This window comes from Dreissena polymorpha, chromosome 14 (genome assembly GCF_020536995.1).
Source record: "Dreissena polymorpha isolate Duluth1 chromosome 14, UMN_Dpol_1.0, whole genome shotgun sequence".
In the NCBI taxonomy this organism is placed as follows: Eukaryota; Metazoa; Mollusca; class Bivalvia; order Myida; family Dreissenidae; genus Dreissena; species Dreissena polymorpha.
In genome coordinates this window covers 66,680,317-66,694,434 of record NC_068368.1, presented here as the reverse complement: position 1 = coordinate 66,694,434, position 14,118 = coordinate 66,680,317, and the positions used below count along the sequence as shown (strand labels likewise).

Below are 14,118 nucleotides of genomic sequence, written 5' to 3'. Positions count from 1 at the left end.
TTGAAGTTGTCCAGATTGGATCCAATTTTGATAAGTATCAATGGAGAATTTTATGGTCATTAGTTATTGTTTCTCTCCTTCACTTGCTAATGCTCATGTGCTATTAGCTACAAGCATGTGAATTAATATTGCATGTTTGACTTCTTGTTCCTGATGTTGTTGAGGCATGGTCAAGGTCCTACTTCTTGTATGTTTAAATTTCTATTTGAAGTTTATTTGCTGTTTATTTTCAACTTTCAATCACAATAGTAGATTTTTCTCTTTATCTGTCCATGGTCTGTTGGCGATATTTTATACGCATGTCCACTCCTTGATTTCTACATTCAAGCCTCTGTGTCCACACAAACTTAAAGAAATTGTTCTAATTACTGTCCCCCTGGACAATATTGGATGTAAACCTTCTGGCATGACTGCCTTGCTCAACAATCTACAAATTAAAACCAGAAAATCCATTACTAAGTTGCATCACTTTAAAAAACAAACAAAGGGGCTTTTCAACATACATGGTGTCACAAAAATACAATGGAAAGGTCAAATCTGTTCAAACTTGTTCAACATACATGAAAGTGTGGAGCAATTTTGAAGGATATTTTAATAAAACATGCAACTGCTTATTAATCTACATCTCTTGGCCTTGTGGTTTCATTGAAAATGTTTTCAATTGTCACTGTCTGTTTATTTTGGTTAAAATCAAAACAATTGGCTGCTAATTAAGATTTCAGTTCAACACCTGAGCACGGAACATTCCATGAAAGTTTTATCATGGATCTCTTAGTGTTTCAGAAGAAAATGATATTAGTTATTTCAGTTAAAGATGTTAACACACCACCACAGAAAACTACCATTCACAATATCTCATAATGGATCATTAACAGTATTTCTTAAACTACTCCAGATGATGATTAATCTATTTATCAAGAATAATGTACAAGTCATTAATTGCAATTAACTTATCTTTGCAGTCTCTTGTCTTTTTTTACTTATTTTCAAATTCATTAATTAATGTTAGATTACCAAAAGTTATAATAAATGATATGCACATGCTGCCTATCACAACAATTCATATATTTGATTATTTTATTAAATTTCAGTACATCTGAGTTCCACTCTGAGTTCCACAGGTGGTTTTAATTTAGTATTTGTTTTTATCAGAGTTCATGAATCTGCAGTAACAGTATTATTAACTGAATACCGGTAGATCAATTCAATACAGGGAAAATAATTGTAGATTTAAGGCTAGTAGACCTACTGCCAATGTATACATTTTGGGCCGAATTAACTATGATACCTTATCTGATAACAGTTCATATTAATCTATTTTTTTAACTCTAAATTTCCAAATTTTTGGTGTTAACAACACATCTTCCACAACGTCACTGGAATATTGACTGAAAGCGGTCACCAAGATACTGTTTTTTTCTTATCACCCTACTGAAGTATGATTTCATTTAAAGCCACACACCTTGAAATTAAGCACATGTTGATCAATACATATAGATGCAATTTAAAAGTGTGCAAAATTGTCCTTCAATCTATAGCCTAGTTAGCAAGTAAATTTTTATTCTGTTTAATTTTAAAACCGAAAGTAGAATTTCTTTACGTGTACGTCCGTTGCGTCAAACACGATTATTTTTAAGTTTTAAAGCGCAAAAAAGACGGATTTCTACTTTGTAACCAATAGATATATTCTTATTGAGATAGATAAAATTAAATCTATAGCCTAGTTAACAAGTAATTTATTATTTTTCAACCGGTACCGCTTTTAAAACCGAAAGTAGGATTTCTAGACGTATACGTCCATTTTCGACAAACGCGATTATTGTTAAGTTTCAAAGCGCAAAAGAGACGGATTTCTACCTTGTTACCACCAGATATATTCTAATTGGCATTGATAAAATATGTTTCTTATTTATACTTAAATTTACTATGCCATGTATTTCATTTCAAGATGTGTGGCTTTAAAGCACACCTTGAAATGAAATACATGTTAATCAATACATATAGATGCAATTTTAAAGTGTGCAAAATTGTCATTAAATCTATAGCCTAGTTAGCAAGTAATTTATTAATTTTCAAACGATACTGCTTTTAAAACAGAAAGTAGGATTTCTATAGACCAGTTCACGTGTGACGTCACCCGCACCTGCGTGTTTACATCCGGACTACATTGGTAGGCAAAAGAAAGACACAATCAATGGGAAGAAATAGAGCGTGATCGTTCATATTTACATGATTTTATTTTTGAACATGCCAACAAGTTGTTCTACTTTACTGAAACACAGATTGAAAACAAGCAATAAATAGATCAATTCCAAATAAACAACATATAAAAATTAACTAAAATGGTATTTGTCTGGGAAAACTAACACGTTGACACATTAAATAAACATTTAATTAAATTAAATGCAATATTTTTTATTTCATTGTTTGCATCAATCTTAAAATCATGTAAGCCTTTGTATTACTGTGTTTAAGTTCTGCATAAACCGATTATCGCGTTTTTATCAAATATTGTCCAGACTTCACTAACAACATGGTGTAAACCACACTGGGTGGCAGATGACAGTCTGGGCATTCAACACAATTGAGGATACCACCATGTCTTCTCTTTCTGGTAGTATTAAGCAGTCATTTGGTTAAATTATTTACCGCTGAAATACTTAACAGTTGCTTAAATTAGATATGTTACATATTGTACAAATTAAAAGTCATGTCCAATATGGATTATCAGAAATTGTAAACAGTAAAGATATTAGCCCGTTTCATTTATAAAAAATAAAGTATTCAATAAGTATATAATTTACGTAGAAAACATTTAATGTATTTAGCGGGTATCAGTTAATTAAAACCACGTCATTCTGAATGATTCTGTATGATGATTTAATGTTACAGCAATGCACGAACGACATCATAAAAACAAGAAATTACGCTTAACACCAACGGGGGTAAATAATGTTTTCAAAAAATAATAATAAAACAATATGTATATAGATATATGTGTGTTAAAATGTTAAATATGTGTCACGCATACTACTAGTAACAAGTTTTCAATATACATGAATACACAGTTCAATTCGCATCATGTAAAGTGGTGTTTTTCAGCTGTATGTTAATTTTCCTCAATAGTGTCATTCTCTATACAAAACCCATCAAAATTAAAATTACATGTAAATACCGTCATGCACTTCGCTTATAATAGGGCTTTGAAGTACATAATTTTCAAAGCACCCCTTACACTTTCTATCACTCATTTTTATCACACTAGCGTACTCATGCCATTGATAATTATCATTTTATAATTAGATGTATTATTATTGTAATTTATTGAAGCTATTATGCAAAAAATAATACCGCTAATACATTATAGAGCTCTTTGTTGTGTCAAATCACCGGTCTTTCAGTCTTCAGACAATCTTTACTTTGATACTTATGACGTTTTGTTTTAAGATGCAAATAAATGTATTAATAAATTCTTTTTGCACTAAATATTATATTTTTGAAATATTATTTAGGTGTTGTTTTTTCGGACCTTCTTTTCGATTCATTTACTAAACAAGTGTCGTTATCCATATGTTTTGCGCTACTATAACCCATGCTTTTGCCTACCAGTGCATTGCGCATGTGCAAAAATCAAAACAATAACAATGAACTGCTCTATATGTAAACGTTGACCTGTTCTGGGGCTAGATGCTGGATCAGGGATTGAAACACCTGAAATAAAAATGTAAAATGTAAGTGTATTATTCAGAAGTTGTCATTTCTTAAAAAATTACATAAAATATTTATGTAAATATTATAGTATTTTCTACAAAACTTAACATATAAGTAATAGTTCCATCACTTGTGTCAGTACACGGTTATGATCAAAATAAATTATATACATTCATGCAGTTTCCGCAGATTGCAATGTTAAATAAATAATATAAAAAATACAACTTACAGCAACATAGTCCCTCTTCTGCCGACGGGACATGAGGACAAACTGTAATGGGACCTGTTTAACCGAGTCGTCTTTCTTTATGAAGGTGTGAATTGACATCAGCTGATAAAAGGGACGACTCACAACCTTGAAGGTCCCATCAATGAACCACCGCTTGGCCCGCAGAAGTTGCAGTTGCAGTTGCACTGATGTTGCAAACAGAATGTGGCGAGCACCATCAAGCCTGATGTCGTCGACAAGAAAATCGTCCGACTTGATGTACTCTGTGTCTATCTGTAAAAGAGAAAATGAAACTCATGTTATATGAATAGATATTGTTGTCCTGACAGTTTCTGTAACACATAATGATAAATACATTTCAACATGGAAAGTTAATAAGTACAATATTAAATGTATTTATGTATAATAATTGACATGATACAATTATATGATATATTTTAACTTACTTCAAACTCAAGCTCATTAGGTAGAGGGTCTTTTGGCCGTATCCCCATGCGTTTGCGGTTGATAGCCTTCGTCAGATTCCGATGTTTCTGTGTGACTTGTACGTTGAGCGCCGCTAACTCCCGCATGGCCTCCTTCGCAATTTGTCCCGCTGGTCTGGACACCTGGACGACGGCTTTGGCTTTCGTCTGGAATGATACAAAAACATGTTGATAATAAAAATAACAGGGTTACAGTCTGCATAACTATTTCTGTTATGAAGTATTATTTTAAATGATCTGCATTACTAAGTGATTTATTTAACAAGGTGGAACACTAAGTAAGCACTTGTTAAATACATACCAGTACAGAGCACTTCATCTTGCCAAGTTTGGTTGGATCCGCAGGGTGGTTGTGGGCGATCTCTCCTGTTACACGATCTTCGCCATACTGTTTCACCCAGGCAGAACAGTGCTTAGCTTTGGACCTCACATTGCACGCCCAGTTCACAAAGCCAGTAGCTGGATTGCTTCTCTGAAAACAGAAAATGAAAATTTCATTAAAAGTACATTGGTACAAACAATGATGAAATCATCAGCATAATACAAAAACATATCTCTCCACGCTTCAAAATATGGTCATTTTTATACTTCAATATAAAGAAGTTTTTTTATACTTCAAAATAAAGTAGTTTTTTATGCTTCAAAATAAAGTAGTTTTTTATGCTTCAAAATAAAGTAGTTTTTTATACTTCAAAAGTAGTTATTTTATACTTACTCTTACTACGTACGTATATCCGTCACTCCCAAGGAGCATCTGTCCACCTTTCCTTGTGGCTCCTTCTACCACCTCATACGTTACGGGACCATCTGGGATGACATTCCTGTTGGGTGGTGGGTCTGGTAATTCCCTGAAAGTATATATGTTATAATATTATTGAGATGTTTATAATTAAAGTAATAATAATACATATATTTTTAAAATATTTTAATTCACTTATCAATTGTAATTGCTATAGTTCCCGACACTGGCCGCAAGACCAGGGAAGTTCAAGCTCCTGCCTCACCATCCGGCGATATTGTCTGAGGGTAATTCCTGAAAAGGAAAATAAAAATGAATTCATTTAATGTTCAACTATTAAATTAAATTACTTTATAATCATAGAATAATCAGTAAGCACTGTGACAAAATGAAAAAAAATTGTTATAATGACATTGTAATAATTTAAAAAAAATTATGTTTTTTCCCTTTTTTGGGGCTAAAAAATGCTTTTATTTCATACAGGATTATATAATAATTTAACTTAACTTACCAGTGTTGCATCTCCTGTGCTGCCATCTCTCACAAATATCACACGAAATAGCTTCATCATCGTCAATGACATTGGTACCACAATCAATACAAGAATAAATAATGTCTGCCATAATGTTGGTATGGTTTTACATATTGAATTTCACCAGCATATATACACACTTTAACAATTGAGCAACAACACTTACCTTAATTACTTGAAACCTGTGAAAACTTTCTCTTTTTCCTCTCTTTGATTTTTTAATTGAAAATGAACCTGATAATTTTATAATTACATAGGTACCTAATAACTTTATTTTTAACACAAATAGACATCCTTTGATGACACCACCAGTTATATTATTTGTAAACATGATTAAAGAAGGAATTTTTTTTGATTGTTCACAGTTTGAAAATTAAGGTCATTCTCTAAACATGATTAAAAAAGGAAATAATTTTATTTTTTACAGTTTAGTTAGACTTAGTTAGGATAAGATAGTGAAAAATGGATTTTAATAATATACTTTAATTTCAGGTAAGAATATGAATCATTTATTACTACTAGGGCTAATAAATTATACTAAGACAGTCACTGACACACAAGCTGGCATAAAATATAATATATGGCAATATATTAGTCTAAATTCATAAATTCATAAATAATATGTTACAAAATACATTTCATTATTAACACACCTTCATATTAAACCATATACTGTTTATCTCTATATATTATATATATGGTACATAAAGGGTCAGATAGTGGTACATAAAGGGGTGGTACATAAGGGGACTGGTACATAAAGGGTGACATCCTAAATTGTATACGTCCATTTTGACAAATGCGATTATTTTGAAGTTTTTAACCACAAACAAAATGGATTTCTACCTTGTAACCACCATATATATTCTCATTTGCATAGATAAAATTTGTTTCTTATTTATAATTAAATTTACTATGTCAAATAAGTTGTGTGGCTATAAGTAATTAACTGCAGACTCAGTCACTCTGTTTTAATATATTCACAAATGCCAAAATGGGGGTACGCGTGTGACCGTGCAAAACATAGCTTTACCTTTTAACATACAGGTTTTCAGCAAAGAACTTTGACCACAAGGCATCCCTGTGCTTTAATCTTTAATTTATTACATTTTATAACCAATTTGTGTTGCTTTGATTCATCAATATTATGTATTTAAAATGACATGAAAACATTTATAATTATAGAAAGATTCATCAGCTTTTAAACGACTTTTTATTTTTAGCCTACCTGAATTTTCGCAACAGTTTTTAATTCCAATTCAATTGACGACAATTCGCTTCACTCTTATAATTTTATTTAACCTTTAGCCCATTCTGGACCGTCGAGAAAAATTCGTTCCCTTCAGCATTCTTTGACAGACTTGACAGACATCTTGGAAATACGACTACTATGCGGTGAGGCCGCCTGTTTACGGCCAACTTTAGTGGTATCCTATATAGCAAAATAAAAGGATCCATTCTAGACTCCACGAACAAATTGTGAAACCTGATAAGAGTAGTCTCGATAAAAGGATTGGTACCGGATGTCCGGCATACTGCTTCCCAACGGCCAAATCCATGATTGACCTGCAGCAATTTAGATGTATTGTTCAGTGTTGATGACAAATGTTATTCTTTAGTCTGGAAAATATTCTTCGGAGTTATGCAACAACCAAAAGCTACATCAACACTTTATTGAAAAAAAGGACTCTGGTACCCCAAATGTGTCGAATACCCCTAACTAATAGAACTGCATATTGGTGCGGGGTCACCCATTGGTGCGGCCTAGGGGGACAAGGAGGATCTCACTGTGATTTAGACACTGAATGTTTCTCCAGATCAAGCATCTGGGCGTTAAGCTCAGAAAAGGAAAGGGGTATCCAGTTACCAAAATGGTTGAGGTTGTTCAGAATAGATTTGTCGAATTAAAGTAATATGGTTATAAGTAGGCACAAGAACGAGAAAACTTGGCATCAGCAGATAAACTGCCAATGGTGCAAAATAGGGAATAAGCTCTATAAATATGACCGTCACAGGCGATCCAGCAATTATGTTTAGGTAAAAGCAAAACATTTAATATTCCTAACAAATGTCGACTTTTTCATATATGTGTCACATTGAATCGGTCAAAATCAGCTATCCGTTAAGAAGTGTACCAGATGCGCTGTGGCGATGTTATTGGCTCCTTCTGTCAACATGAAATATAAAGCTCACAAAGAGAAGATGATTTCCTTTCGTATATTCGTAAATATTATTATTTTTCTAGCACAACTATTGTAAATCCCATACCTTTCATGTGTAACAAACTTATCCAAGTTCGCATGTTTTAAATACATCTATACATCACAAACTTCTATATTAAATGTTAAAATAAAGAAATATTCCCTTTAATTCACAATACAAAAGTTATTAAGGTAATGAATAAAACAAAAACCTCAAGATCAAGACACTTTCATACTCATTGAAAGGAACAATATTTATACGGAACATAAATTTGTAATAATTTCCTTATCGCTTTTAAATATATTGTCCCCTGAATATCCTTTGAATTGTGCACTTGGCAATTGACAGTGAACTCATTAACACATGTCAGACAGTAGTTTTCCTGTTCGTCTTGGAGATGATTCAGTATGTACAATGTTATTTCTTTTAACCTTCTTTCTTTAAGTTTAACATAGTTATTTGTGCATCAATCACCGCAGTTGATAATACCATTGTAACAAAAAGAAGAATATACAATTCATAAAAAATCAGAATGTTGTATATGCTTCTCTATGAGTTCCTTCTGGCCATTAAAACGAAAATAAGTAAAAGTGATTTTAACGGAACAACTTTGGTAAATATAAATCATAAGTAAGAGTTCAGAGGCGTTGGTGTCATAATATCAATGAAATAAGCGTTTTATAAATTTGCAAATGATTGTGTTTTGAGTCCAAATGTCATTCACATACAAACCAGAGATTTATCTGAACAATGTCACTAATCTATGAAGATTAGTTCATACGACACGCAGGATGTGAAACCATATGTGAAACTAAATGGTATTTAACAAATTTAACGTTAACGTTTATTGTAATTATGCAATTAATTCATCATGTTTTCGTGCCTAAGGTTGAAATACATTAAGCAGAAATACACACTGTTCCGATTTTTTATGTAACACCCTCTTATTACTTCTTCTGAAGGCAACTTAATTATCGTGGTTTACCTTATACATTTTGTATTTCTGTGTCTGTTTGCTATCGAGGTAAGGATGAAGGCTCTAACACGTTTAATAAAATATCATTTAATAAATAAAATCATCGCAGAGTCTGTACGATTTTACGTTGTTGTTGGACCAAAAAAATACACAACGACCCTTATCTCGAATCGTCTACTTGCAGCACGACCCCAAAGAGGTTGACAGCATCGAAGGGCATTGATCAAGGACTCGGGACTCTTGCATTATATTATGACCGCTGTCTACACATTCTATGAGTCATATTTGCTTGGCCTATCGTAGGCATATCGACGTCAATGGCTTGTAGTCACGCCTTGGCCTATCGGTAGGCATATCAACGTCAATGGCTTGTAGTCACGCCTTGGTCTATCGGTAGGCATATCAACGTCAATTGCTTGTAGTCACGCCGATAGGTAGGCATATCAACGTCAATGGCTTGTAGTCACGCCTTGGCCTATCGGTACGCATATCAACGTCAATTGCTTGTAGTCACGCCGATAACGATCTTCTTAATCCTCAAGTTAAAAGAAATCGTCCAAAGCAAACGCCTGAAAACACTATAGTGTTCACATTTATTGCCAAATCCCTATGCAATTTTAGCATTACGTTTGAAATTGGGTCATTTGGGGTCAAAAACATGGTCACTAAATCAAAATAAAGGAAAAAAATCTTGCAAACACTTAAGATGCCACATGTATTACCAAAATATCATGTTTACGAAAAACATGCAAGAATGTGAGCAGTGAATATGGATCGGAGGACACTGACGAAAATTTCAAGAGAAATCCTGATGTAATTAATTAGTGTGTCATAAATGTAACCAACATATTATTTATTACTATAAAATGAATAATTATGAAAAGAGTTAATATTGATTGTTTACTTTAATCTGCCATACTGAAAGTATCTTCATTTTCAGACTGAGTTACCAACAATATTTGGAATCGATCTTGTGTTCAAGGATTTTCGTTCTTTAAGGTGTTTAAATGTAAATGCAAGAGACATGATTATTCTGTATTTTAATTTATTTGTTTTTGTTTACATAAATATGACAGTTTTTCGAATTTGGTTCATGAAGACGAGCCCGGTTTGGTAGGGTAGGCAGGAGACAGGCCGGTATACATGACATCGTATATACGGACCATACGGAACATGGACCATACTCCCAGACAATACGGCCCAGATTAGCGGACCATACGGGCCAGGTCGGCGGACCATACGGCCCAGATTATCGGACCATACGAACCACATGTTTCTTTACGTCATGTATATTATTATAAAACACGAATATACTACAATACTGTGCTACTATTGTACTATGAATGTGTTTAAAATAAATAAAACGGGAAATGAAACGTTTGTGTCATATTTTTGCAATAGTTATTATTACTCCCAGATTTTAAATTCATTTTAATGTTGTCATGAACTATTCATTTAAGCAGTACGCAGCACGCAAACCTGCACTTTAATGGACAGAATATATTTTAATAAAGTTGTATATTAATATTTATTAAATTTAAAACATGCCGCGTGGTGAAAAAACGGTAATAAAAAAGTATAACATAATTAATAACTGTAATACATGTCGCGTGGTGAAAACGGTAATAAACATTTATGACATAATTATTAAATTTAATACATGCCGCGTGATGAAATATATTATTATTGCAATAGGGTATGACACTCAAATAAGTGACTCGTACGTTTGTATATTGGATACGCCCTATTTATGACACCTACTGATTGATCTTATCTATTACAGAACAGAACAGAACAGAACAGAACAGAACAGATAGTTTATTTGCGACTAAAGCATATACAGCTCATCGTCAAAAACAATAAATCAATCATAAATACATATACATACACATGCGTCAAACTAACAACAAATGTTTATGCATTTTTACACATAGATGATTTTTGTGAGAATGCCATATGAAAGAGAAGGCTCTTAATTGTTAAACAAAGTTAAGTAAATGATTATGATCCGTTAGTGATTGAGAAAAATAAAATATAGACAATATGCAGTTATAAATTATTTACAAAATCACAATTTTGGGGAAAAAACTTTTCTCTCATAAGAATATAAATTTTCGGCTCTAAGTTTAAATGCTTTTATACAAAAATTAGCTAGACGTATCAATACAGATATTCTAGTCTAATTCAACAATTACAGTTATTGATAATATACCCTTATGGATTAACACGTCTGTAAGCACCAATTAAAGGTAAAGTGTGATAATCGTTATAATTGTAGACAACAACGGCTAATGTTTGCACATCCGGTGTGCTATTTATAACATAAATATTGATTGATGTTGATATTTACACTAATGCTAATAGAGTGAGCACGTCTTTAATTACTAATTAAAGGTAAAGTGTGACAATCATTATTATTGAAGACAATATAAATATCAAGTATGGACATGGTCTTACCATATTCGAAAAAAATGCCCACGCCTCCATGTTTGATTTGCTTAAGGAGAATTTACTCCAACTCAAGAGCGGTCACTTGTGACAAGTGCCAACGCTGGCATCATATCCGATGTGGAAACACCGGGATATCGGAGGAGGTATATGACGAAGCGGTTCGAAATCAGGATGAACTGCGTTTCGGTTGTTTGAGGTGTCGTCACTACGATACCTCTGATGATGACATGGATTTAGATGAAGTCGTCCACGTACTGCGGGTGCCTGATGCACCGATGGGCATTGAAGCAACACAGGCTGCTCTGTTGTTGCACGGAGAGTCAGGAAGCGGGGATACTATGGACGCGGTGGGAGCAGATCAATCAACGTCAATGTTTGACGTTAGTCGCCCTGAGCGTTTCATGGAATCGGAAGAAGATGAGACGTAAGTTGGCCGATTCAAAATGCATAACATTTATAACATAACATTATTCCTATGTTTTAAATCATATTATAGCAATACATTATAATCTATCACTATAGTCATACATTATATATAATATACATATATCACTTACTCATTTGATAATTAAATAAATTAATTGGGTGGACAAATTAAAAAGTTATCATAAACATAATATACAATAATAGATCAAACAAATACAAATATTTGTTGTTCTATACAAATAATAATAACATTCCTTTGTTTTATTTCTTATTATAACAACAATTACAATTGTTTTACTTTACACTTAAGTTCTATATAACAACAAAAGCATTTATTCCGCAATAAAGCTTATACAAACCCGCATTATATATGAATTATTCAATTTATAGTATATATCGCATACTTATTTGATTAAATTAATTTGGTATTATTCATATTAATTAATGTAAAGTAATCAACAATGATTTCTTTCAGTGACCTCAACGATGAAACCGTCCACGATGTCGAACTAGATGGTACACCTACGTACACTGTGGTGGATGGTGGTTCCAAGAAAGGTTCGCGGAAGCTAGTATCCAGTGAAGGCTATGCGTTTGTGTTGAAGAGAACCCTGGTCTCTGGTGTGACGGAGTGGCGATGTCCGAGGAAAGGGAACTGGTTGTCCGGCGGTCATCAAGCAAACTGAGGATGCCTTTGTGAAAGGATCACGGGGACACAGTCACCCAGCAAATCCCGGCCTTCTCACTGCTGTTCAGAACGCGACAGAGGTAATTATATTTAATTTATCTGTCATAAAATGTCCTAACATTTTTATTTGATTAGCCCAACGTCGAAAGTATACAGGACTTTAAACTAATCGAACTCTTTATTATCACGTGTTTCGCTTTTAATTACAGAATTAAATAAAATGTTCAATCATTTTTAACAGTTGCTAGTACGTGTTTTGCTTTTAATGACAAATCAAAGCGGCAGCTCGAGGTGACATGTTCGAGAGTGCATCCGTCATTGTCCGTCGTGTGTTGGAGGAATTAAACGACCCAAACCTACCACCGGTGCTCGAAACAGTGAGAAGAATCTGTGTAAACTCGCCAACAGGTGTCGCAAGAACATGCGACCAACAGACCCAGTATCGACAGAATATGAGGTAAGATAGATCCCATTCGTTCTGTGCATAATAGTTTAGTTAAAACCTATTTATTTTAGCTCGATTGCATCGAACGCCATAGGCTTATATACACGCTTTCGAGTCCTATACATCGCGGATATAAGTGGCAACTTAAAAACAAATAGATGACGTTCAATATATTACTTATTCCATATTTTGTTGATTTTTTTACAGATGTTAAAGGGTAATGTACAATAGTCTATTAAAAATTTCTTTTTCAGCTCGATGAGCAGTACCTGAGCGATGCGCTCAACGATCCCTTCTACAGGGAACGGTCACGGTAAAGGACCGAAAGCACGTGATTCTGGCGACGGACACGCAGTTGGAGCTGCTGGCGAAAGCTAAAACCTGGTACTTGGACGGAACCTTCAAAGTCGTCAAGGCGCCGATAACGCAGCTGTTCTCAATACATGCCTTCGTGAAGTATGAAGGTGTAGTGAAACAGTTGCCACTGTGCTTCAATCTCATGACTGGGAGACAACGAAGGGATTATAAAAAGGTAAATATTTTATCACGTATTTGATAACTAATGCTATTTTCAGTATGGTTTATTTTCAGTTATTTTCAGTTATTATTGATATTATTATAACCATCTTTTCAGGTGTAGCAGAAAGTAAACTCGCGTCACATATTTGATAACTAATGCTATGTTCAGTATGGTTTATTTCAGTTAGTATTGTTTGTTTATTAATCTTTTCAGGTGTTGCAGAAAGTGAACACTCTTCTCAGTGAACTTTGTTCTTATACATTGCGAGTCTAGATCTCGAAATTGTTATGAATATAGTTGATATATATATATACATGTATATATATATATATATTTGTTTTATCTGTTTGTATTTTGTTTAATTGTATGTATGTAATAAACCTTTGTTCCTGTACATTTGTTTGCTCACATCTCACAAAATTGCTATAAATGTTGTTGTTTTTTGTTTTACATATGTATGTATTTGTTTAGAAGTATTCTATACATGTGTGTCTGAAATTGATGTGTATTTATGATGTCCAGGGCCGTACCCAGGATTTTTTTACTGGGGGGTGGGGGGGGGCCAACCGGGGAGGGTTTGGGAGGGGTCCCCCCTCCGTATATATGTACTTTTTTAATTTGGCACTTTGCAAGGTGAATTATAATGCTTCTAAAAAACGTATTTTGTGATATGAATTAATGGAATATAACAAGTAAATCAGCACACTTCGGAAG

General features: G+C 33.5%; 2 protein-coding genes across 12 annotated transcripts in view; both read right to left on the bottom strand.

Moving 5' to 3' along the window:
- LOC127857451 (uncharacterized) overlaps positions 1 to 5,701 on the bottom strand; it is a 295,553-nt gene extending 289,852 nt beyond the window's left edge. The window contains exons 1-6 of the mRNA XM_052393846.1: positions 5,676 to 5,701; positions 5,141 to 5,273; positions 4,727 to 4,897; positions 4,387 to 4,572; positions 3,941 to 4,213; positions 399 to 427 (exon numbers count right to left, since the gene is read on the bottom strand). Coding sequence (XP_052249806.1) covers positions 399 to 427; positions 3,941 to 4,213; positions 4,387 to 4,572; positions 4,727 to 4,897; positions 5,141 to 5,273; positions 5,676 to 5,701 — 818 coding nt within the window. The remainder of the gene's footprint in view (positions 1 to 398; positions 428 to 3,940; positions 4,214 to 4,386; positions 4,573 to 4,726; positions 4,898 to 5,140; positions 5,274 to 5,675) is intronic.
- Positions 1 to 14,118, bottom strand: part of LOC127858464 (neurofascin-like) — a 254,106-nt gene that overhangs the window by 146,341 nt on the left and 93,647 nt on the right. The gene's annotated exons all lie outside the window — the stretch shown is intronic.